We start from the raw sequence: 25832 nt of genomic DNA on the forward strand, positions 1-25832 counted from the left end.
TGGCTTTTTATTTGCAACTCTGCCTAGAAGGTCAACATCCCGGAGTCGCCTCTTCACTGTTGATGTTGAGACTGGTGTTTTGCGGGTACTATTTAATGAAGCTGCCAGTTGAGGACCTGTTATATAATACAATTATATACATGCATAATATAGATTTTCTTCAGTTAGTAATAATAATATGCCATTTAGCAGACGCTTTTATCCACAGCGTCATGCGTGCCCATATCTTGGCGTTACAAGCGCCGTGCTCTACCAGCTGAGCTACAGAGGACCACTACATAGTTAGTAAATGTGCATGCAATATTTAAGGTTTTATTTAAGGAGGTCAATGTGGTTTGGGATGAGATTTCATGGTTACAATAAATTACAATAAGCCTACAGGTGTCCAACACAGACAGAGACAAAACTGTACAGTTTATTTTAGAATCTGACGAAAGTATGAGGCAATAGTGAAACAGATGGGCAATCTCATGTAACAGGGTTGAAGTGGGATAGTCAGGCGGGAAGTCCCGACAAATATAGCTCAGTACAAACATGTCAATGTACGGCTGGTTGAAGATGCCTCCCCTCCCGTATATAATGTGCACATGCAATCATCTTATCATCCGTGAAAGAAGGGGTCTGTATCCATTACCTGCCACTTTCACCTGCGCGCGTCAATCAAGCCGTTTTCCTGACACAACACTTCACTCTGGTTGGCTGTTCTGTTTGAGGGCGGTGATGCAAACGGCCATATTGACATCCCATTGGAAAAGACCGTGTGCAGCATTGGAGTGACGCAGCTTGGAATTCCCAAATTTCCGATGTTCACGACAGGAACGCAGTCTGTAAAATAATACAAGGACTATCCGAGCTAAAACGGTGAAATTGAAGTGAAGTAAGCGGGGTAAGAACATGCTATTTACATGTCTAATATTACTTTGGAAGAAGTATTTTGTGTGGTCAACGCGTGGCTATTGGAAGCAGATGAGAGAGCGCTTAACTGTGAGAGCGATTGCATGCAGCCTTCTTTGTTTACCATGGGAAGCTGAGCAAAGTAGGCTGAGCAAAGTAGGCTGCATGTGTCTACAAACATTTGTTTCCAGTGAGTTTGGTGTCATGACTTCTAGTCTTACTTCACCTCTCGCTGGAGCAAACGGGGACAATTTACACAACTGAAATGTAAGCCTCTGGCTAAAAAGAGAACATGTCGTCCTGGTTTTGTCAAAGACTAATCCAAAGCTCTGGTTGTGTTAGCTACTAAGCTAACAACTAGCCTCCAGCCTAAGTGCCAACTGGATCTGACAATTTTTGCTAATATCTGAACGGCACAGATACGATGGATGCAATTTAGGCTACAGTGTGAGGCCCTAATCAAGCAATAATGAGTAGTTTGTTATTAGGATCCCCATTAGCTACTGCACATGCAGCAGCTACTCTTCCTGGGGTCCGCATAAAAGGTACAAATACATGACAAAGTACAGAACAGTAATAGACAAGAACACTATATTACATTAAATAAAATGGTGTATATATATATATATATATGAAAGACACCAAGAGACAAACATACTATTTACACACAATATACATGTTCTTATATACCGTACAGTTAAATTAGATCTTTAGAAAGTGGAGAGGCGCTGTGATACAATATGTTTTTAATTAGTTTTTTAAAGCTACATTTGCTTTTTGCCTGAGTAACCTCTGGTGCCAGACCATTCCACGATGACATGCCTCTATACATAACTAAGCGACGCATTAAATCGGTTTTTGGTGTGGGTACGGTGAAGAAACCCATAGTGGCTTGTCTGAAGTATACGCAAAGAGATCATACAAATAAGGATCCGTCTGTTTTTAAAATAGCCACCCCCCTTATCGCGATTCGTTAACAATGATTGCCACTTATCAATGTCCAAGGCTACATTTTTGCTACTCATCTTACTTTATAGGGCCTATAGGCTTTTGCGTCGGCAACATATTACAATTATTGCAACTGGAGTTTTAAGGTAGACTATGCAGTCTATTTCTCAGACAGTTCTCTTAATGTCAGATTCTTCAATGTAGGCCAACAATTGTGACAATGTGGTGTAATACAATTTCTGATATAATGTTGGTTTGAAAAGCACTTTTCCAATACTGTGGTAATATACTGTATCGTGATATTTTTTCTCTACTGAGATCCTTTTAGGCCTATATGAATTGAATTTCTTAAAATGCATAATAAGAAAACACAGTGCAAGTAGGCCACAGTCCCTATTGGCCTATATGTAGAAACTGCAGACATTGTAAAACCACGAGTTATTGGGTAATTCATAATGACATTTGTTACATGAGTCAGTGAATCTCTGTCCTCTGCAGAATAAGTTGTAGTTGCTGTGCTGAGCATCAAGGGGGCGATGTCTGACAACAGCAGCAGCACAGGCAGCAGCCGCAGTGGATCCTCGACCAACAGTTGGACCATGCTGTACCCAGAGGTAAGATATACACCCTGTACCAACCAAACCAGGGTTTCAAATACTTAAATCTATTAAAAATACTTTGTGCCGGTTTTAGCTTGCCTGGCTTAATAAATCAAAACTAATGTCCCAAAACTGCAAACCCCACCCATCTGACACTCCTTGCCAGGTCTAGCTAAAATTTCTAGCCCAATGACCAATCAAAATCCACCCAAAAGGCCTGAGAGCTAGGACAACATTTCTTTACACTGCAAGAGAGGAGTTGCCACATTTATCCAATAAACCCCTTTTCCATAACGTTATTGAGCCAATTAAGACTATTGACAGAACTTGTAACGACTTTAGAAATAAATCCCTTTTGCGCATGTGCATAACTACAGTGCATTCGGAAAGTATTCAGATCCCTTCACTTTTTCCACATTTTATTCTAAAATTGATTTAATAGTTTTTTTCCCCCTCAATCTACACACAATACCTCATAATGACAAAGCAAAAACAGGTTTAGGAATATTTGCACATTTTATTCAAAATAAAACTGAAATATCACATTTACATAATTATTCAGACCCTTTCCACAGTACTTTGTTGAAGCACCTTTGGCAGCGATTACAGCCTCGAGTCTTCTTGGGTATGATGCTACAAGCTTGGCATACCTGTATTTGGGGAGTTTCTCCCATTCTTCTCTGCAGATCCTCTCAAGCTCTGTCAGGTTGGATGGAGAGCGTCGCTGCACAGCTATTTTCAGGTCTCTCCAGAGACCAAACTCCAAGCGGGCTGTCATGTGCCTTTTACTGAGGAGTGGCTTCCGTCTGGCCACTCAAACAAAGCCAGATTGGTGGAGTGCTGTAGAGATGGTTGTCCTTCAGGAAGGTTTTCCCACCTCCACAGAGGAACTCTGAAGCTCTGTCAGAGTGATCATCGGTTTCTTTGTCACCTCCCTGACCAAGGCCCTTCTCCCCCGATTGCTCAGTTTGGCCGGGTGGCCAGCTCTAGGAAGAGTCTTGGTGCTTCCAAACCTCTTCCATTTTTAAGAATGATGGAGGCCACTGTGTTCTTGGGGACATTCAATGCTGCAGAAATTTTTTGGTACCCTTTCCCAGATCCTGTCTCGGCGCTCTACGGACAATTCCTTCGACCTCATGGCTTGGTCTTTGCTCTTACATGCGCTGTCAACTGTGGGACCTTATATAGACAGGTGTGTGCCTTTCCAAATCATGTCCAATCAATTGAATTCACCACAGGTGGACTCCAATCAAGTTGTAGAAACATCAAGGATGATCAATGGAAACAGGATGCACCTGAGCTCAATTTCGAGTCTCATAGCAGTACTTGAAAACGTGAATAAAACTGTAAATATATTATGCTACATACATACGTACGTATGTACATACATACCTACCTAGATAGTTTGTGTGTATGTATTGATATGTAGGCTACGTGTGTCTTTAAAAAAAAAATTATGTAGTTCTGAATACTTATGTAAATAAGGTATTTCTGTTTTTTTATTTTGAATAAATTTGCGAAAATGTCTAAACCTGTTTTCGCTTTGTCATTTTGGGGTAATGAAGATATCAACACTTTCTAGAATTCGAAAGTAATCCGACGATGGGTAGTTTGTTCGCGCCACCATGTTTGTTATTTCGCGTCAACCAAAGATAATAAGAGGAGACAAGATGAGTCTGGTCTGTTTGCAGTATGCATGTTGAAGGAGGTGTGTCGTCTACGTTCATTCACTTCCAGAAGTTTACCCTTCACCTCATTTTAACATCTTTGGTCTGACCGATGTTTACGTGACACCCAGAATGCATTGTATAATGTCAACAAACATGGCGCCACACAGCTGGCAAATAGCTTAGCATTAGCTCATTATAATCAGTACAACCTTCAAAAAAGTATTTTGCACACATCCATTACAATCTATGCAATAATCGGAATGCATTATTTGTCACCAGTACTTGAAAACGTGAATAAAACTGTAAATATATTATGCTACATACATACGTACGTATGTACATACATACATACCTTGATAGTTTGTGTGTATGTATTGATATGTAGGCTACGTGTGTCTTTAAAAAATTTTTTTATGTAGTTCTGTCCTTGAGCTGTTCTTGTCTATTAATGTTCTGTATTATGCCATGTTTTGTGTGGACCCCAGGAAGAGTAGCTGCTGCTTTTGCAACAGCTAATGGTGATCCTAATAAAATACCAAATTCTACTGTATGCTAGAGTAGAAACGACAACACGATCTACAGAAAATAAGGCACTTACTTTGATACGAACACACACATGTCCAAAGTTTATTATTTGTAAGGTAAACAACAAGGAAGGCAATGCGAGCGCCAGCCAGAAAATGTGCCAATTTGTGCAAGACTGCGCAAATGTCTGCATACTTGATCTGCTTGGGCTCTCCTCGAAGAGAGAAGTTTGTCCACATAAGTTGTCTGCAACGCTGAAATGAGCTACTTCTATGTGAATTAATGAGGCGGAACACACCTCAATTCAAACTGTTGGTAGAAAATACATCTTGTTAGAAAATAATTACAAATTGACAAGTTGAAACAGCCTATAGATAATTAGCAGGCAGCTCATGTTAACTGTCCTGTTGCGTAACAATCCCCCCCACCCTTCCATTTCAAATTTCCAGCCCTCGAGACCCAAGAACTGAGCATGGGTAAAACATTTCGCTTGATACGATTTTCCATAAGCAAAGTCGACATTCGAATGGAATTTAAACCACCTCTGAGTAAATGTATCTAATGCGCCCAATGTCGTTTGTCGCTGTTATTTCTTGATGCGCATCAGTTCTAGCTTGTTAATGTTTTATGGAAAAAGGGTTGGTAAAAATAATAATGACAATCCTAAATGGCCTGCAATTGGTAAAAAGTTGATACGACGTGCATGCGTGCTGCTCTGTCTCCACTCCCGCGACTCAGCCAATAGTGGACTCAGCTGCCTGCTGCAGCGCTCTCTCACACACAGCCCCCCCCATCTCACACACACACACCCCTCCAGTACTCCCCACCACTCACTTACTCAGCAACAGCCTGCCTGATAGTCAGCAGCACCAGGTCACAGTGAAATATATATATTTTCTTTAAAGAGAAATGCCATGGCGGCTGCGGTGCAACTTAGAAAGTAGCCCAGCAACCTGCGACCAATACATTTTCACCCGCAACATTGTTTTTCAAAGTAGGCCAATTTGCGGGGGAACCGCGGATATGGCAACCCTGCTCCAGGCAGACTCAAGCAAATGCTCAAAGTATTTGAAATCGAGGTCTGGTGCCAACACCTTGCCAACTGTGATAACAAAAGAATAGGCTGATCACATAAACACAGCATTGGATGTCAGATTAGTATTCAATGCTGTGAGTTTTATATTACATTTCCACTTTACCCACATTTTGTGTCTGTGGCAGTGTGAATGAATGAATGGTGAGGTGAATAGGTTGAGTTGATCATGAGAACCCTATGCCCTCTATAATGAGATCATAATAACCCTAATGGCCTCTACATTTCAGGAAGCTGCTGAGAGCGTGGGTCCAGTGGATGATGGGACTGAGAGTCTTTGTGATGTCCCTAGTCTGTCAGAGGAAGTCACAGGTACCTAAGCTCTATCTTACACTGATACTGTTTCCCTATTCTGTTAGTGTCCTAATGTATGGATGTTGCATAATGAAGTTGTGTGGGTGGATGTAATTAATTTGTTATTCATGTAATGTTATTCATGTTTTGTTGATGCTGTTCCAGGGGCCACTGTGGAGTCTAAGATGAGTGACCCAGAGACTCCAGTAGAAACAGTTCTGTCAGAGGAGGGCCAACAGGTCTGTACTGTGAGTCCCTGATGAACACACTGCTTATTGAGGGTATCATTCTCACAGCATAATCTTTCATAACACAAAATTCAAAATGATGTCTGTTTTGTTATGTTATACAGTGAGAAAAAAGTATTTGATCCCCTGCTGATTTTGTACGTTTGCCCACTGACAAAGACATGATCAGTCTATAATTTTAATGGTAGGTTTATTTGAACAGTGAGACAGAATAACAACAAAGTAATCCAGAAAAACGCATGTCAAATATGTTATAAATTAATTTGCATTTTAATGAGGGAAATAAGTATTTGACCCCTCTGCTAAACATGACTTAGTACTTGGTGGCAAAACCCTTGTTGGCAATCACAGAGGTCAGACGTTTCTTGTAGTTGGCCACCAGGTTTGTACACATCTCAGGAGGGATTTTGTTCCACTCCTCTTTGCAGATCTTCTCCAAGTCAGCCTCGAAACCTTAATGACTTTTGGCAACTCAAACCTTCAGCTCCCTCCACAGATTTTCTATGGGATTAAGGTCTGGAGACTGGCTAGGCCACTCCAGGACCTTAATGTGCTTCTTCTTGAGCCACTCCTTTGTTGCCTTGGCCGTGTGTTTTGGGTCATTGTCATGCTGGAATACCCATCCATGACCCATTTTCAATGCCCTGGCTGAGGGAAGGATGGTTCTCACCCAAGATTTGACGGTACATGGCCCTGTCCATGGTCCCTTTGATGCGGTGAAGTTGTCCTGTCCCCTTAGCAGAAAAACACCCCCAAAGCATAATGTTTCCACTTCCATGTTTGACGGTGGGGATGGTAGGCAGCATTCCTCCTCCAAACACGGCGAGTTGAGTTGATGCCAAAGAGCTTGATTTTGGACTCATCTGACCACAACACTTTCACCCAGTTCTCCTCTGAATCATTCAGATGTTCATTGGCAAACTTCAGACGGCCCTGTATATGTGCTTTCTTGAGCAGGGGGACCTTGCGGGCGCTGCAGGATATCAGTCCTTCACGGCGTAGTGTGTTACCAATTGTTTTCTTGGTGACTATGGTCCCAGCTGCCTTGATCATTGACAAGATCCTCCCGTGTAGTTCTGGGCTGAATCCTCACCGTTCTCATGATCATTGCAACTCCACGAGGTGAGATCTTGCATGGAGCCCCAGGCCGAGGGAGATTGACAGTTATTTTGTGTTTCTTCCATTTGCGAATAATCGCACCAACTGTTGTCACCTTCTCACCAAGCTACTTGGCGATGGTCTTGTAGCCCATTCCAGCCTTGTGTAGGTCTACAATCTTGTCCCTGACATCCTTGGAGAGCTCTTTGGTCTTGACCATTGTGGAGAGTTTGGAATCTGATTGATTTCTTCTGTGGACAGGTGTCTTTTATACAGGTAACAAGCTGAGATTAGGAGCACTCCCTTTAAGAGTGTGCTCCTAATCTCAGCTCATTACCTGTATAAAAGACACCTGGGAGCCAGAAATCTTTCTGATTGAGAGGGGGTCAAATACTTATTTCCCTAATTTAAAATGCAAATCAATTTATAACATTTTTGACATGTGTTTTTCTTGATTTTTTTGTTGTTATTCTGTCTCTCTCTGTTCAAATAAACCTACCATTAAAATTATAGACTGATCATTTCTTTGTCAGTGGGCAAACGTACAAAATCAGCAGGAGATCATACTTTTTTCCCTCACTGTACACTACCGTTCAAATGTTTGGGGTCACTTAGAAATGTCCTTGTTTTTGAAAGAAAAGCAATTTTTTTGTCCATTTAAAATAACATCAAATTGATCAGAAATACAGTGTAGACATTGTTAATGTTTTAAATGGCTATTGTAGCGGGAAACAGCATAATTTATTTGTATTTTTATGGAATATCTACATAAGCGTACAGAGGCCCATTATCAGCAACCATCAGTCCTGTGTTCCAATGGCATGTTGTGTTTGCTAATCCAAGTTTATCATTTTAAAATACTAATTGATCATTAGAAAACCCTTTTGCAATTATGTTAGCACAGCTGAAAACTGTTGTGCTGATTAAAGAAGCAATAAAACTGGCCTTTTTGAGACTAGTTGAGTATCTGGAGCATCAGCAATTGTGGGTTCGATTACAGGCTCAAAATGGCCAGAAACAAATAACTTTCTTCTGAAACTCGTCAGTCTATTCTTGTTCTGAGAAATGAAGGCTATTCCATGCGAGAAATTGCCAAGAAACTGAAGATCTCGTACAACGCTGTGTACTACTACCTTCACAGAACAGCGCAAATTGGCTCTAACCAGAATAGAAAGAGGAGTTGGAGGCCCCGGTGCACAACTGAGCAAGAGGACAAATACATTACATTAGTGTCTAGTTTGAGAAACAGACGCATCACAGGTCCTCAACTGGCAGCTTCATTAAATAGTACCCGCAAAACACCGGTCTCAACATCAACATTGAAGAGGCGACTCTGGGATGCTGACCTTCTAGAGTCCAGAGTTGCATAGAAAAAGTAATATCTCAGACTGACCAATAAAAATAAAAGATTAAGATGGGGAGTCTGAGATATGGCTTTTTCTTTGCAACTCTGCCTAGAAGGTCAGCATCCCGGAGTCGCCTCTTCAATGTTGACGTTGAGACTGGTGTTTTGCGGGTACTATTTAATGAAGCTGCCAGTTGAGGACTCAAGAAGGCCATTTTTATTGCTGCTTTATTCAGCACAACCGTTTTCAGCTGTGCAAAAATGTTTTCTAACGATCAATTAGCCTTTTAAAATGATGAACTTGGATTAGCAAACTCAACGTGCCATTGGAACACAGGACTGATGGTTGCTGATAATGGGCCTCTGCACGCCTATGTAGATATTCCATTAAAAATCAGCCGTTTCCAGCTACAATAGCCATTTACAACATTAGAAATGTCTGATCAATTAGATTTATTTTAATGGACAAAAAATTGCTTTTCTTTTGAAAACAAGGACATTTCTAAGTGACCCTAAACTTTTGAACTGTAGTGTATGGCAAATTATGTCTATGGTTATAACTCATTATTACCAATTTACTATTCAAGTTTGTGCTTTTATTCTCTTCTGATTCCCAGATTTGCCAGGAAACTGCTCTTGATACCTGCGAGGGCCCTGTCCCCTCCAGCCCTACCCTGTTAAGCCCATCCCCATCTAGCCATGCGCCCCTTGACCCTGACCTGGCGAGTCAACCTGAACCCCCCATAATCCATGATATGGTAACCAGCTCCCCCACTGACAATGAGCAACTCGCTGCCATGCCCTTTGTCACTCATGTCAACCTGGTTGTGCCACTGAATGCTCCCTTCACGGAACCACCCCCCTCAGAGGTTGAGCCTGAGTTAAGCCCTGTCCCTGAGAACTCCACCCTTGATACCTGCACTGATACAGGCCCTGTACCTAAGAGTCTTGCCCTAGAAACTAGTGCCGAACCTGACATGAGCGTTCACACAGAGACTCTCATCCCAACGGGCCCCCCATCTGACACTGTCACTAATATTGGCCCCCTCCCAGAGAGCTCCGAGGGGCCTCTAAGACCAGCCCCAGAACCCCATGCTGCTCCAGAAAGCCCAGCTCCTGATAGTCCCCCTCCAGAGACCATGGGTTCAGTGGAGGCAGCAGAAGAGCCAGCACTAGAAAAGGAGGAGACAGAATTGCCTGAAAAAGTGACTGATATACCAAAGGAAGAAGGTATGGATTTGTGCACTAGGTTGGAAGTCAGTAAACATTTTGTGAGATGACATACAATTAACACTAGAACAACTGGGATTCTCAGCCTACAAGTACCTGCTAGAGAATGTTGTCTGGCATCCCCTTTAGCCTACGCATCAGATTCACCTACTGTGTTGTAATCAACCTAAATAAATACCATCTTACAAAATAATAATAATAATAATAATAATTTGATTGATTGAATGTAATCATGTCTTAAGAATATTTAGTTTATTTTGAATATTTGTAAATTGTATATTTTGAAGTACATAAAATGCACGTACTATGTTTTGTATTGAAAAATGCATATGAAAAATGTATGCACTCACTAACTGTAAGTCGCTCTGGATAAGAGTGTCTGCTAAATGACTAAAATTTAAATGTAAAATGTATTATTCTACAAAGCCACTTTTTCATTTTTCTTGCAATAAAGACACTACAATCGAATACATTTTAGCCATTTTATTTGTAAACTCAATGAGTAATAGTAGGTAATAGAATCCAATCCAGACAAATAATTTACCATAAACATAAGCACCAACGTTTGATAAATAATGTAAAACAGAAATGTGAAAGAGAGTCAACATCAGATGAAGACCCCAAATTGTCATCGCCATAGTAAATTTTGGGCTCAATATCCAATCCTCCATCCGACTCCAGCTCATCCAAATTCAAACGTCAGTGGCCGTTGGACTATGGCGGTTCTAGTGTTAACACCCATGTTAACACACCCCAACTCAACAAACCGTTACAAAAACAAAATTTGCGTTAGAATTACATACAAGATAAATCTACATTCAGAGCATTCTACCATCTAATACTTTTGCATAAAAGTTTCAATAGCTTTAGTGCATGATTTTATTTCTCTCTGCTTATCATCGCTCTTTCTACTCTTCTCTGTTCCTCTGCTAGAATCTCCCAGTAGCTTTGACTTTGGAATAGCTGACACGAGTTCTGAGGAAGGAGGTGGTCTGAGGAGGAGAGATGTGGCACCAAAAATGACATCGGAAGATGAGGAGGTGGAGTTAAAAATGACAGAGAGGAAAGAGGAGAAGGGCTTCTCTATGAGCACATGCATTGTGGGTGCCCTGGTCCTGCTCTGTCTAGGGTCCCTCTTCCTCTCCGGTGAGTTCAGCCTGAACTAGGTTTTGCTAGTGTAATTTTGGACAGTTTGTAATGCACACTGGCTCAACAATGCCTCATTTTCATTCTTATGATAAAATCTATATAACTATAGCTGTATATACAGTGAATTCGGAAAGTATTCAGACCCCTTGACTTTTTCCACATTTTGTTAAGTTACAGCCTTATTCTGAAATGGATTAAATGAATTTTTCCCTCAATCTACACACAATAACCCATAATGACAAAGCGAAAACAGATTTTTAGAAATGTTTGCCAAAACAAAATAAGAAAAGAAATACCTTATTTACATAAGTATTCAGACCCTTTGCTATGAGACTCGAAATCGAGCTCAGGTGCATCCTGTTTCCATTGATCATCCTTGAGATGTTTCTACAACTTGATTGGAGTCCACCTGTGGTAAATTCAATTGATTGGACATGATTTGGAAAGGCACACACCTGTCTATATAAGGTCCCACAGTTGACAGTACATGTCAGAGCAGCAAAAACCACGCAGGCATGGGTGAACAGGGGGTACAGGAGTGGGTCTAGGGTGTCAGGTAAGGTGGAGGTGATATGATCCTTAACTAGCCTCTCAAAGCACTTCATGATGAGAAGTGAGTGCTACAGGGCGAAAGTCATTTAGTTCAGTTACCTTTGCTTTCTTGGATACAGGAACAATGATGGACATCTTGAAGCAAGTGGGGACAGCAGATTGGGATAGGGAGAGATTGAATATGTCCGTAAACATTCCAGCCAGCTGGTCTGCGCATGCTCTGAGGACGCAGCTAGGGATGCCGTCTGGGCCGGCAGCATTGCGAGGGTTAACACGCTTATGTCTTACTCACATCGGCCACAAGAGCCCACAGTCCTTGGGAGCGGGCCGTGTCAGTGGCACTGTGTTATCCTCAAAGTGGGCGAAGAAGGTGTTTAGCTTGTCCGGGAGCAAGACGTCGGTGTCCGAGACGTTGATGGTTTTCCCTTTGTAATCCGTGATTGTCTATAGACCCTGCTACATACAGTGGGGGGGAAAAAAAGATGAGAGGCCTGTAATTTTCATCATAGGTACACGTCAACTATGACAGACAAAATTAGAATTTTTTTCTCCAGAAAATCACATTGTAGGATTTTTTATGAATTTATTTGCAAATTATGGTGGAAAATAAGTATTTGGTCAATAACAAAAGTTTCTCAATACTTTGTTATATACCCTTTGTTGGCAATGACACAGGTCAAACGTTTTCTGTAAGTCTTCACAAGGTTTTCACACACTGTTGCTGGTATTTTGGCCCATTCCTCCATGCAGATCTCCTCTAGAGCAGTGATGTTTTGGGGCTGTCGCTGGGCAACACAGACTTTCAACTCCCTCCAAAGATTTTCTATGGGGTTGATCTGAAGACTGGCTAGGCCACTCCAGGACCTTGAAATGCTTCTTACGAAGCCACTCCTTCGTTGCCCGGGCAGTGTGTTTGGGATCATTGTCATGCTGAAAGACCCAGCCACGTTTCATCTTCAATGCCCTTGCTGATGGAAGGAGGTTTTCACTCAAAATCTCACGATACATGGCCCCATTCATTCTTTCCTTTACACGGATCAGTCATCCTGGTCCCTTTGCAGAAAAACAGCCCCAAAGCATGATGTTTCCACCCCCATGCTTCACAGTAGGTATGGTGTTCTTTGGATGCAACTCAGCATTCTTTGTCCTCCAAACACGACGAGTTGAGTTTTTACCAAAAAGTTATATTTTGGTTTCATCTGACCATATGACATTCTCCAAATCCTCTTCTGGATCATCCAAATGCACTCTAGCAAACTTTAGACGGGCCTGGACATGTACTGGCTTAAGCAGGGGGACACGTCTGGCACTGCAGGATTTGAGTCACTGGCGGCGTAGTGTGTTACTGATGGTAGGCTTTGTTACTTTGGTCCCAGCTCTCTGCAGGTCATTCACTAGGTCCCCCTGTGTGGTTCTGGGATTTTTGCTCACCGTTCTTGTGATCATTTTGACCCCACGGGGTGAGATCTGCGTGGAGCCCCAGATCGAGGGAGATTATCAGTGGTCTTGTATGTCTTCCATTTCCTAATAATTGCTCCCACAGTTGATTTCTTCAAACCAAGCTGCTTACCTATTGCAGATTCAGTCTTCCCAGCCTGGTGCAGGTCTACAATTTTGTTTCTGGTGTCCTTTGACAGCTCTTTGGTCTTGGCCATAGTGGAGTTTGGAGTGTGACTGTTTGAGGTTGTGTACAGGTGTCTTTTATACTGATAACAAGTTCAAACAGGTGCCATTAATACTGGTAACGAGTGGAGGACAGAGGAGCCTCTTAAAGAAGAAGTTACAGGTCTGTGAGAGCCAGAAATCTTGCTTGTTTGTAGGTGACCAAATACTTATTTTCCACCATAATTTGCAAATAAATTCATTAAAAATCCTACAATGTGATTTTCTGTAAAAAAAAATCTCAATTTGTCTGTCATAGTTGACGTGTACCTATGATGAAAATTACAGGCCTCTCTCATCTTTTTTAAGTGGGAGAACTTGCACAATTGGTGGCTGACTAAATACTTTTCTTCCCCACTGTATATATATACACACAGTGAAGAGGCGACTCCGGGATGCTGACCTTCTAGGCAAAGAAAAAGCAATATCTCAAACTGGCCAATAAAAATAAAAGATTAAGATTGACAGTCTGAGATATGGCTTTTTCTTTGCAACTCTGCCTAGAAGGTCAGCATCCCAGGGTGTCGCCTCTTCACTGTTGATGTTGAGACTGGTGTTTTGCGGGTACTATTTAATGAAGCTGCCAGTTGAGGGCCTGTGAGCCGTCTGTTTCTCAAACTAGACACTAATGCATTTGTCCTCTCACACCGGGGCCTCCCACTCCTCTTTCTATTCTGGTTAGAGACAGTGCGCTGTTCTGTGAAGGGAGTAGTACACAGCGTTGTACGAGATCTTCAGTTTCTTGGCAATTTCTCACATAAATAGCCTTCATTTCTCAGAACAAGAATAGACTGATGAGTTTCAGAAGAAAGTTATTTGTTTCTGGCCATTTTGAGCCTGTAATCGGACCCACAATTGCTGATGCTCCAGATACTCAACTAGTCTCAAGAAGGCCAGTTTTATTGCTTCTTTAAATCAGCACAACAGTTTTCAGCTGTGCTAACATAATTGCAAAATGGTTTTCTAATGATCAATTTGCCTTTAAAAATGATATACTTGGATTAGCAAACACAACGTGCCATTGGAACACAGGACTGATGGTTGTTGACAATGGCCCTCTGTACGCCTATGTAGATATTCCATTTACAAAATCAGCCATTTCTAGTTACAATAGCCATTTACATTAACAATGTCTACACTGTATTTCTGATCAATTTGATGTTATTTTGAAAGGGACAAAAAATTGCTTTTCTTTCAAAAACAAGGACATTTCTAAGTGACCCCAAACTTCTGAACGGTAGTATGTATGTATGTATGTATGTACAGTGGGGAAAAAAAGTTTTTAGTCAGCCACCAATTGTGCAAGTTCCCCCAATTAAAAAGATCTTGCTTGTTTGTAGGTGACCAAATACTTATTTTCCACCATAATTTGCAAATAAATTCATAAAAAATCCTACAATGTGATTTTCTGGATTTTTTTTTCTCAATTTGTCTGTCATAGTTGACGTGTACTCTCATCTTTTTAAGTGGGAGAACTTGCACAATTGGTGGCTGACTAAATACTTTTTTTCCCCACTGTACTTTGGTGCGAAAAGTGCAACTCAATCCCAGAACAACAGCAAAGGACCTTGTGAAGATGCTGGAGGAAACGGGTACAAAAGTATCTACAGTTGGGAAAAAAAGTATTTAGTCAGCCACCAATTGTGCAAGTTCTCCCACTTAAAAAGATGAGAGGCCTGTAATTTTCATCATAGGTACACGTCAACTATGACAGACAAATTGAGAAAAAAATTATCCTGAAAATCACATTGTAGGATTTTTTAAGAATTTATTTGCAAATTATGGTGGAAAATAAGTATTTGGTCACCTACAAACAAGCAAGATTTCTGCAATCTCACAGACCAGTAACTTCTTCTTTAAGAGGCTCCTCTGTCCTCCACTCATTACCTGTATTAATGGCACCTGTTTGAACTTGTTATCAGTATAAAGACACCTGTCCACAACCTCAAACAGTCACACTCCAAACTCCACTATGGCCAAGACCAAAGAGCTGTCAAAGGACACCAGAAACAAAATTGTAGACCTGCACCAGGCTGGGAAGACTGAATCTGCAATAGGTAAGCAGCTTGGTTTGAAGAAATCTACTGTGGGAGCAATTATTAGGAAATGGAAGACATACAAGACCACTGATAATCTCCCTCGATATGGGGCTCCACGCAAGATCTCACCCGTGGGGTCAAAATGATCACAAGAACAGTGAGCAAAAATCCCAGAAACACACAGGGGGACCTAGTGAATGACCTGCGAGAGCTGGGACCAAAGTAACAAAGCCTACCATCAGTAACACACTACGCCGCCAGTGACTCAAATCCTGCAGTGCCAGACGTGTCCCCCTGCTTAAGCCAGTACATGTCCAGGCCCGTCTGAAGTTTGCTAGAGTGCATTTGGATGATCCAGAAGAGGATTGGGAGAATGTCATATGGTCAGATGAAACCAAAATTGAACTTTTTGGTAAAACTCAACTCGTCGTGTTTGGAGGACAAAGAATACTGAGTTGCATCCAAAGAACACCATACCTACTGTGAAGCATGGGGGTGGAAACATCATGCTTTGGGGCTGTTTTTCTGCAAAGGGACCAGCATGACTGATCTGTGTAAAGGAAAGAATGAATGGGGCCATGTATCGTGAGATTTTGAGTGAAAACCTCCTTCCATCAGCAAGGGCATTGAAGATGAAATGTGGCTGGGTCTTTCAGCATGACAATGATCCCAAACACACCGCCCGGGCAACGAAGGAGTGGCTTCGTAAGAAGCATTTCAAGGTCCTGGAGTGGCCTAGCCAGTCTCCAGATCTCAACCCCATAGAAAATCTTTGGGGGGAGTTGAAAGTCCGTGTTGCCCAGCGACAGCCCCAAAACATCACTGCTCTAGAGGAATGGACCAAAATACCAGCAACAGTGTGTGAAAACCTTGTGAAGACTTACAGAAAACATTTGACTTGTGTCATTGCCAACAAAGGGTATATAACAAAGTATTGAGAAACTTTTGTTTTTGGCCAAATACTTATTTTCCACCATAATTAGCTAATAAATTCATTAAAAATCCTACAATGTGATTTTCTGGATTTTTTTTCTCATTTTGTCTGTCATAGTTGACGTGTACCTATGATGAAAATTACAGGCCTCTCTCATCTTTTTAAGTGGGAGAACTTGCACAATTGGTGGCTGACTAAATACTTTTTCTCCCCACTGTATATCCACAGTAAAACAAGTCCTACATCGAAGGAGACGCGTTCTGTCTCCTAGAGATGAACGTACTTTGGTGCGAAAAGTGCAAATCAATCCCAGAACAACAGCAAAGGACCTTGTGAAGATGCTGGAGGAAACAGGTCCAAAAGTATCTATATCCAAAGTAAAACAAGTCCTATATCGACATAACCTGAAAGGCCGCTCAGCAAGGAAGAAGCCACTGCTCCAAAACCGCCATAAAAAAGCCAGACTATGGTTTGCAACTGCACATGGGGACAAAGATCGTACTTTTTGGAGAAATGTCCTCTGGTCTGATGAAACTAAAATATAACTGTTTGGCCATAATGACCATCATTATGTTTGGAGTAAAACGGGGTTGCTTGCAAGCCGAAGAACACCATCCCAACTGTGAAGCACGGGGGTGGCAGCATCATGCTGTGGGGGTGCTTTGCTGCAGGAGGGACTGGTGCACTTCACAAAATAGATGGCATTATGAGGAAGGAAATTTATGTGGATATATTGAAGCAACATCTCAAGACATCAGTCAGGAAGTTAAAGCTTGGTCGCAAATGGGTCTTCCAAATGGACAATGACCCCAAGCATACTTCCAAAGTTGTGGCAAAATGGCTTAAGGACAACAGTCAAGGTATTGGAGTGGCCATCACAAAGCCCTGACCTCAATCCTATAGAAAATGTGTGGGCAGAACTGAAAAAGCGTGTGTGAGCAAGAAGGCCTACAAACCTGACTCAGTTACACCAGCTCTGTCAGGAGGAATGGGCCAAAATTCACCCAACTTATTGTGGGAAGCTTGTGGAAGGCTACCCAACACGTTTTACCAAAGTTAAACAATTTAAAGGCAATGCTACCAAATACTAATTGAGTGTATGTAAACTTCTGACCCACTGGGAATGTGATTAACTAAATAAAAGCTGTAATAAATCATTCTCTCTACTATTATTCTGACTTTTCACATTCTTAAAATAAAGTGGTGATCCTAACTGACCTAAGACAGGGAGTATTTACAAGGATTAAATGTCAGGAATTGTGTAAAACTGAGTTTAAATGTATTTGGCTAAGGTGTATGTAAACTTCCGACTTCAACTGTACATATTACCTCGACTAACCTGTACCCCCGCACATTGTTTCGGTACTGGTACCCCCTGTATATAGCCTCGTTATTTTATTGTTGCTCTTTCATGTTTTTACTTTAGTTTATTTAATTCATATTTTCTTAACTGCATTGTTGGTTAAGGTCTTGAAAGTAAGCATTTCACCGTAAGGTCTACACCTGTTGTATTTGGTGCATGTGACAAATAAAAATTGTTTTGATGTTTGGTCAGGCATGCGAATGGTCAGGCATGCGAATGGTCAGAGACTGTGCCATTGACCAAATAACTTCCCAACAATTTTATGCTCTCGTGGAGTAGTTCAAAATTGGCTTTGCATTTTGGATGATAAAATATATGCAGGTGTGTTTAATATATGTTAAATATGTTTGGAAAATGTGGTTTGATGTATTGTTTTCTTTTTTGACAGATGACTCAGATGAGCTGAGCGGGACAGAACAAAACCAGGTCTGTTGCTCTATCCTACCTTCTCGGTCATCGTCACTTTCAACAATGTTTTATTGGGATGAAAGTTAAAGGAACTGGACGAACTTAGAGAAAAATGTGTAATGGAATGATATTAATGGGGCAATCTGCTTTTAAAACAACAAAGCGCTCGCTCCGCCATGGTTTTGGTAAACAGTTGAGGGATGGGGCTGGAGGAATGTAAGTCTCAAATTCATACACAGAGCTATGGACGCAAGGACTGACTATCCATGAGATCCAAATGATAATTAGAAAAATTTTTTGAGGCTGTACAGTGTTTACAATTTACATTGCTTTCAAACCGAGTGTAACAAGCTTATATTTTGGGTTCTGTTGGGGTACGACAGTTGAACTAAGCTCATGAGGCATTTTATAAATTATATTTTTAATAATCGATGGGTGTATATAATTACTTTAAAAGTCAAAAAATGGATGTACCAATGGCCGATTGACCCTTTAATCAGTAATTGACATCTTCCTTGTTAGACAAATGTTTTATAAGATATGCACAAAATGTTTGCTTTGCAATGTTTACAGTTGAAGTCGGAAGTTTACATACACCTTAGCCTTCACAACAATTGAACCTCTCTCTTTGAAGTTCTTAATGATCCGATAAATGGTTGATTTAGGTGCAATCTTACTAGCAGCAATATCCTTGCCTGTGAAGCCCTTTTTGTGCAAAGCAATGATGACGGCACGTGTTTCCTTGCAGGTACAGTGAGGGGGAAAAAAGTATTTGATCCCCTGCTGATTTTGTACGTTTGCCCACTGACAAAGAAATGATCAGTCTATAATTTTAATGGTAGGTTTATTTGAACAGTGAGAGACAGAATAACAACAACAAAAATCCAGAAAAACGCATGTCAAAAATGTTATAAATTGATTTGCATTTTAATGTGGGAAATAAGTATTTGACCCCCTCTCAATCAGAAAGATTTCTGGCTCCCAGGTGTCTTTTATACAGGGAACGAGCTGAGATTAGGAGCACACTTTGCAATTAATTGCAATTCATCTGATCACTCTTCATAACATTCTGGAGTATATGCAAATTGCCATCATAAAAACTGAGGCAGCAGACTTTGTGAAAATTAATATTTGTGTCATTCTCAAAACCTTTGACCACGACTGTACACTACCGTTCAAAAGTTTGTGGTCACTTAGAAATGTCCTTGTTTTCCATGAAAACATACATGAAATGAGTTTGAATAGGAAATATAGCAAAATGAATAGGAAATGTAGGCATTGACAAGGTTAGAAATAATGATTTTTAATTGAAATAATAATTGTGTCCTTCCAACTTTGCTTTCGTCAAAGAATCCTCCATTTGTAGCAATTACAGCCTTGCATACCTTTTGGCATTCTAGTTGTCAATTTGTTGAGGTAATCTGAAGAGATTTCACCCCATGCTTCCTGAAGCACCTCCCGCAAGTTGGATTGGCTTGATGGGCACTTCTTACGTACCATACGGTCAAGCTGCTCCCACAACAGCTCAATAGGGTTGAGATCCGATGACTGTGCTGGCCACTCCATTATAGACAGAATACTAGCTGACTGCTTCTTCCCTAAATAGTTATTGCATAGTTTGGAACTGTGCTTTGGGTCATTGTCCTGTTGTAGGAGGAAATTGGCTCCAATCAAGCGCCGTCCACAGGGTATGGCATGGCGTTGCAAAATGGAGTGATAGCCTTCCTTCTTCAAGATCCATTTTACCCTGTACAAATCTCTCACTTTACCACCACCAAAGCACCCCCAGACCATCACATTGCCTCCACCATGCTTGACAGATGGCATCAAGCACTCCTCCAGCATATTTTCATTTGACGAGTTTCAGAAGAAAGTTATTTGTTTCTGGCCATTTTGAGCCTGTAATCGATCCCACAATTGCTGATGCTCCAGATACTCAACTAGGCTCAAGAAGGCCAGTTTTATTGCTTCTTTAATCAGCACAACAGTTTTCAGCTGTGCAAACATAATTGCATTTTCTAATGATCAATTAGCCTTTTAAAATGATGAACTTGGATTAGCAAACACAACGTGCCATTGGAACACAGGACTGATGGTTGCTGATAATGGGCCTCTGTACGCCTATGTAGATATTCCATTAAAAATCAGCCATTTCCAGCTACAATAGCCATTTACAACATTAACAATGTCTACACTGTATTTCTGATCAATTTGATATTATTTTAATGGACAAGAAAATTGCTTTTCTTTCGAAAAACAAGGACATTTTTAAGTGACCCCAAACTTTCATCAAAGCTGTCTTCAGGGCAAAGGGTGGCTACTTTGAAGAATCTCAAATATAAAATATATTTTGATTTCTTTAAAAATGTTTGGTTACTACATGATTCCATATGTGTTATTTCATAGTTTTGATGTCTTCACTATTATTCTACAATGTAAAAGTAAAGAAAAACTCTTGAATGAGTACATGTGTCCAAACTTTTGACTGGTTCTGTATATATAATGCTGTGTTGTGGATTGTCTGTGATTTGTATTCTGCTGGACAGGACTGGCTAAATGATCCTCAGGAGATGAAGGAGCTTTTGGATAAACTGACACAAGAAAATCAGCAAATCTCCCAGTTAGAAACACAACTCCAGGTGAGCCCATGAACCATATAATTATTTAGGAGTGGCTGTGGATCTGACTTTTTCGGGATCTTCAGTCCGCTGGACTAGAAGATCCTGAGCTTCCCGAAGCTTCTGCTCGTATGCGGATCATGTTATGTGCATGTGTATATTCTCTACTTTACGGGCAGAGAACAGGCTACTCAGGCGAATGGTGCTCATTTAATAAAGTTGGATCAAAGCTGAATCAATGTTTGCAATATCAAACTATGAAAAATGTATGCACTCACTAACTGTAAGTCGCTCTGGATAAGAGCGTCTGCTAAATGACTAAAATGTGATAATGATCAGTATTCCACATAACAGAATGAATCATTACTATTATATTTGGTTCTGTTTTGTAGAATGCTGTGATCATTATGTGCTCTTGCACACATTGATTCAGTTTTGATCTAACTTTATTAAACGAGCACCATTCGCCTGAGTAGCCTGTTCTCTGCGCGTAAAATAGAGAATATGAACGTGATCCATACATACGTGGAGGCTTTGGGAAGCTCCAGGAAGCTCCTGATCTTAGGACTAAAAGATCACGAAGAAGTCGTATCCACAGCCACAGCCTAACAATTTTACATTCAAGAAATATTTTCCTTATCCTTATTTATTATTGTCCTACCTTCCTAAGAATAAAGCAAGGTTTTCCCCTCTCTGTTACAGGCCCACAAAGAGGAACTTGACAAAATTACAATTAAATCTATTTCAGTCTCACTTCGTAATGCAACAACATTTTTCAAAAGTTACATTTGGTGTAGACTTTCTACAGGCTCTGTATCTAGTAATCATCTGCAGACGTCATTGCAGCAGGGAGTTCTGTTTCGTCCTGCAGCGCAGAGGACTTGAGGTGTAACACAACTGTAAATGTGTTAATGATTTGAAAACTGAGATGAGACCAGTTGAGAGAGCTGACAAATGACCATTCAAGATCATGAATGCAATACAGACTGCAATGCCTTCAGTGTTTTTATATTGGAAATAAACTCTTTAGTCAAGTGCCTATGCGCCTGTAGTGCCGATACAAAGACTTTGAGGCTCTATGACTAAGATGTGCTGTACCAACAGGTTTGTTCCCTGATCTGGATGACTGTAGGTCTGTAGAAAAATAAGAAATGCAGTTAGCTTTTATGATAGCTAATTCTCACTCACTTGCCGAAGCGCTAATCCTTTCTCACCCTTGAATACTGTGATCATTGTGGTCTTGCTGACATTGATTCAGTTTTGATCTAACTTTATTAAACAAGCACCATTCGCCTGAGTAGCTTGTTCTCTGTGCGTAAAGTAGAGAATCTACACAGGCGCAGAACGTGATGCACACATGCGCTGATGCTTCGGAAAGCTCAGGATCTTTGGACTAAAAGATCCCGAAAAAGTTGGATCTGCAGCCACGGCCTAATTATTTTACATTTAAGAAATATTTTTACAATCTTTATTATTATGTCCTACCTTCCTAAGAATAAAGCAACGTTTTCCCCTCTCTGTTACAGGCCCATAAAGAGGAACTTGACTCAGCACTAAATGCAGGATCAGCAACGGGTAATGACAACAGAAAAGGAGATCTGGAGCAAGAAAATACTAAGATGAAAGAAGAGCTGTCATCCCTTCCTGGCCTGAAGGAGGAGCTGGAGACGCTGAGGGCTAGAGTGACCGAACTGTCCCAACTCACAGAAGGTACAGTATTTTCATTAGTCTTTCTTCCATTGATAATATCCATCATTTGTTTGATAATGTATAAATAGAAGTCAGTATTTCGGTTAATTCGAATAAGGCAGCTCATTCAGGAAGTAAACTACTTCTCAATGAACTGTAAACTAGAAGCTATTTATTTCAAAAGTTGTTCTATTATTTTATTAAATCAATTCCTAAATTGACTGCCTTCAATTTGAATTTACCCCAACCCTGATCAAAGTGAACTGTATGGTTCAGTGGAGGTTTAAATACTGTTGTGAATCTCTTCTTCAACATGTATGTAACATAATTCTCTGGTTTGGTAGCTGAATGCTGTAACTCACTGATTTGTTCTGATATGTCTACCTCAGCCAACCAGGAAACACCCCCACCACCCTCAAGCCCAACTCCACCCCCTACTGGCCAACCTGGGATTAGCAGCCAGAGTAGCACCACAGCAGAGCCCAAAAGGAGGAGGGATCCGAGAGAGGGGGCCAGGGTGAAGGAAGAGCTTCAGAGGCAGAAGGTGCTGTTGGAGGAAAGCAGGAAGAGACTGGAGGGGATGAAGAAGGATGGGGGGTATAAGAAGGATGGAGGGTACCAGAAGATGGTGAGGGAGAACCTGGCTGAGATCCAGAAGAGACTCAGTGAGCAGGTGGAGAAGATGGGGAACAGGATTGAGGGCAAGAAGAAGCCAAGGGAGAGCGGGAACAAGAGGGACGAGAAGAAAGCCAAGGACAACGGCAAAGACCACTGGAAAAAGGAGTGGAAGGGAGAGAAGGACTGGAAACACGGCAAAGACAAGAATGAGGGCGGATGGAAAGAGAAAGACAAGAGGAAGGAGAGGGACTGGAAGGCAAACAAACAAAACTCTCATAAAGAGGCCTGGAGGAAATCCCAGGATGAGTGGGAGAGAAAGAAGAACGAGCGCAGGATGGACAGGGATAAAAGAAAGCAGGAGAGGCCCTGGCAGTCCAGGAAAGACTACAAGAAAGACTCCAACCATCACTCCAACCATCAGCAGCAACATCACCACCACCAGCCCCATCAGTATGACCACACCAGCTTCTGGAAGCACCAGGAGGAGAAACTTGGACGCAACGTTCGCTCCCTGGCGGGCTGTAGCGGTGTGGAGGACTGCGCTAGCCAGGAAGGGCTCTTTCCTGTTGAACTGTCTGAATTCGAGGAGTTGTTAGACGGCTACCTGAGCAAGCTGGAGAGGGCTACTCCGGACAGCAAGGCCGAGATCCAGAAGTTGGTCGACATGTTTTTTCAAGACGGTGTGTTCGTCCATGACAAAGTTCTCTTCAGTGACTTCGCTGAAGATGTGGCGGACATTTTAGAGGACATGGCAGACATTTTGGAGGTTGATGGGCAGGATGATGAAGCCCTGGAGGAGGCGATGGAGGAGTTTGAGCGAGAAGCTTTGTGGAAGTTTGCAGCCACTGCATAGATAGAAAGGAACCAGACGAAAATGGAACACCAAGATACAGCAATAGTATTACATGGTGGTTTATAGCAGGTGTTGTTGCCTTTGAAGGGCTTCCGGCTCAAGAAGGAGTGATCTTGCATCTCGTAAACATGTCCCTAGCTCTGCATCTGTAATTAGCTGAAGTCATTCTTGTCTGTTGGGACTCAGTTGTTACCTACCTATGTCACTTCATGTTATGTCTTCAATGCCAAGTCCTACATATTGACAGTTGTGTGGAGTTGATTTACCTATAGTGTTTGGCACTTATAAAATTGAATGTCACAATTCAAGTTCAAAACCGTGTCAGATACACAGCAATGTGAACTCTTTGCTCCCACAACAACTGATTTTCTGATCAGTCTCTTCTCTGTTGTCATGGTTAGGATCAGATCTAGTTGAACCGGTTCTGTATCAGCTCTGCTAGCTTCTGTTGTATCAGCTCTGCAAACATACAGTGCTGTGTAGGCACTTGGCCCTTAGTCCTTGGTTTCTGGTTTTCACTAATTGTCTTACCCTTTAAGTATAACTGTCGGCGAAAGCAGAACATTCTGGAACATTTTCAAGTTTTAATGTCACATGCACAAGTACAGTGAAATGCCTTTCTTGCAAACTCAAAACCCCTCAATGCAATAATCAATAACAATGTACTACTAGAAAAAAACAAGAATAGGAAATATGAAGTACACAATTAAGTAAGCATACTATATACAGGAAATATTTTTAAAAGTCTGATCCAATACCATATTTACATGTGCAGGGATACTGGAGGGATGGAGGTCGATTTGTATAGAGGTTAGGGGACTAGGCATCAGGATATAAGATTAACAGAGTAGCAGCAGGTTGTGGGTGTGCGGGTGTGTAGAGTCAGTATAAATGTATGTGCATATTATCTGTGAGTGAGAAAATTATGGAGTGAGTGTGTAGGCCCTGTGAGTGTGCATTGAGAGTGCAAATATTGAAATTACAGGTCAATATAGATACAAGGTAAACTCAGTTCGTGTAGCTATTTTGTTAGCTATTTATCAGTCGTATTGCTTGGGGATGGAAGCTGTTCAATCAGCCTGTTGGTGTCAGATTTGATGAACCGGTACTATCTGAACAGACTGGACGGAGGCCCAGCGCTGCTGCCTCAACCTCTTTGACACAAGCAATAGTTCTTATTTCTTATTCACACTGAGACCATGATTGTGCGGTCCTAATGTAGCAGGAATCGGTTCTAATATATCTCAGTGTACAATGTTGTGCTGAGTTAGCCATAGACATACAGTAGATGGAGTGCAAAACCATATTGGCAATTTGACACATCTGAACGATTGTTTTTGACACATTTTGATCACTCCGTGGGATTTTCAATGAGCACTTATCGGTTGCATTTTCCTTTTTTTAAAGTTATTTTGATTACTGTAATTTAACCTGGAAAATACCCAATAACACGATTGTGGGATGTGTCTATATGAGACAGGTTTAACTGGTGTTTTATCAAGCAATGCCATTTACATAGTTTATGCCAGATTTAAAAGTCAAACTAAGTACAAGGTTAGGATATTAGTACATATTAAAAGTAACTGTTGGTAATTTACAGGAGTTGAAGCTGTACACATTTCAGGATGACTGCTTCCCTTGTTTTTATATTTATCTGTTGTCACAATCACTGTATCAATTACATTCGGCATGAAGTGTTTGTTTTCCATATATTCAATTCAGGTTTTCATAGCTTATTTGTGTTTTTTAAGGAAAGATGAGACTAGTCCCTAATTTTGCTTGTCCTGGCCTCAACAACACATTTATCGCTTCAACTTAAAACCAACTCTAGCTGTTAAAATGTCATGTGTCTATCCCAGACAGTATATAATGTCAAATTAATTGCTTGAAAGTCTGTGACATTTTATTTAGTGAAGATTTTGTTTCTGCCAGCTACAGTTGAAGTCGGAAGTTTACATACACCTTAGCCAAATACATTTAAACTCAGTTTTTCACAATTCCTG

General features: G+C 41.1%; 1 protein-coding gene across 2 annotated transcripts; it reads left to right on the forward strand.

The window, feature by feature from the left end:
* The first annotated feature begins 748 nt into the window (after nt 1–748).
* Nucleotides 749–25418, forward strand: LOC311132797 (uncharacterized protein). Of its 2 annotated transcripts, none has more exons than XM_084166135.1 (10): nt 749–886; nt 2341–2456; nt 5960–6041; nt 6189–6271; nt 9332–9944; nt 10878–11090; nt 18032–18069; nt 20598–20690; nt 22196–22379; nt 22748–25418. In XM_084166135.1, exons 2-10 carry the CDS (start codon nt 2379–2381, stop codon nt 23827–23829), a joined length of 2466 nt encoding a protein of 821 aa, XP_084022261.1. In that variant the 5' UTR covers nt 749–886; nt 2341–2378; the 3' UTR covers nt 23830–25418. The 2 variants fall into 2 exon arrangements, with proteins under 2 accessions (XP_084022261.1, XP_084022262.1); XM_084166136.1 differs by having other exon boundaries at nt 6189–6262.
* Nucleotides 25419–25832: the final 414 nt, after the last annotated feature.

Source organism: Coregonus lavaretus (assembly GCF_964263955.1).
Source record: "Coregonus lavaretus genome assembly, chromosome: 7".
Lineage (NCBI taxonomy): Eukaryota > Metazoa > Chordata > Actinopteri > Salmoniformes > Salmonidae > Coregonus > Coregonus lavaretus.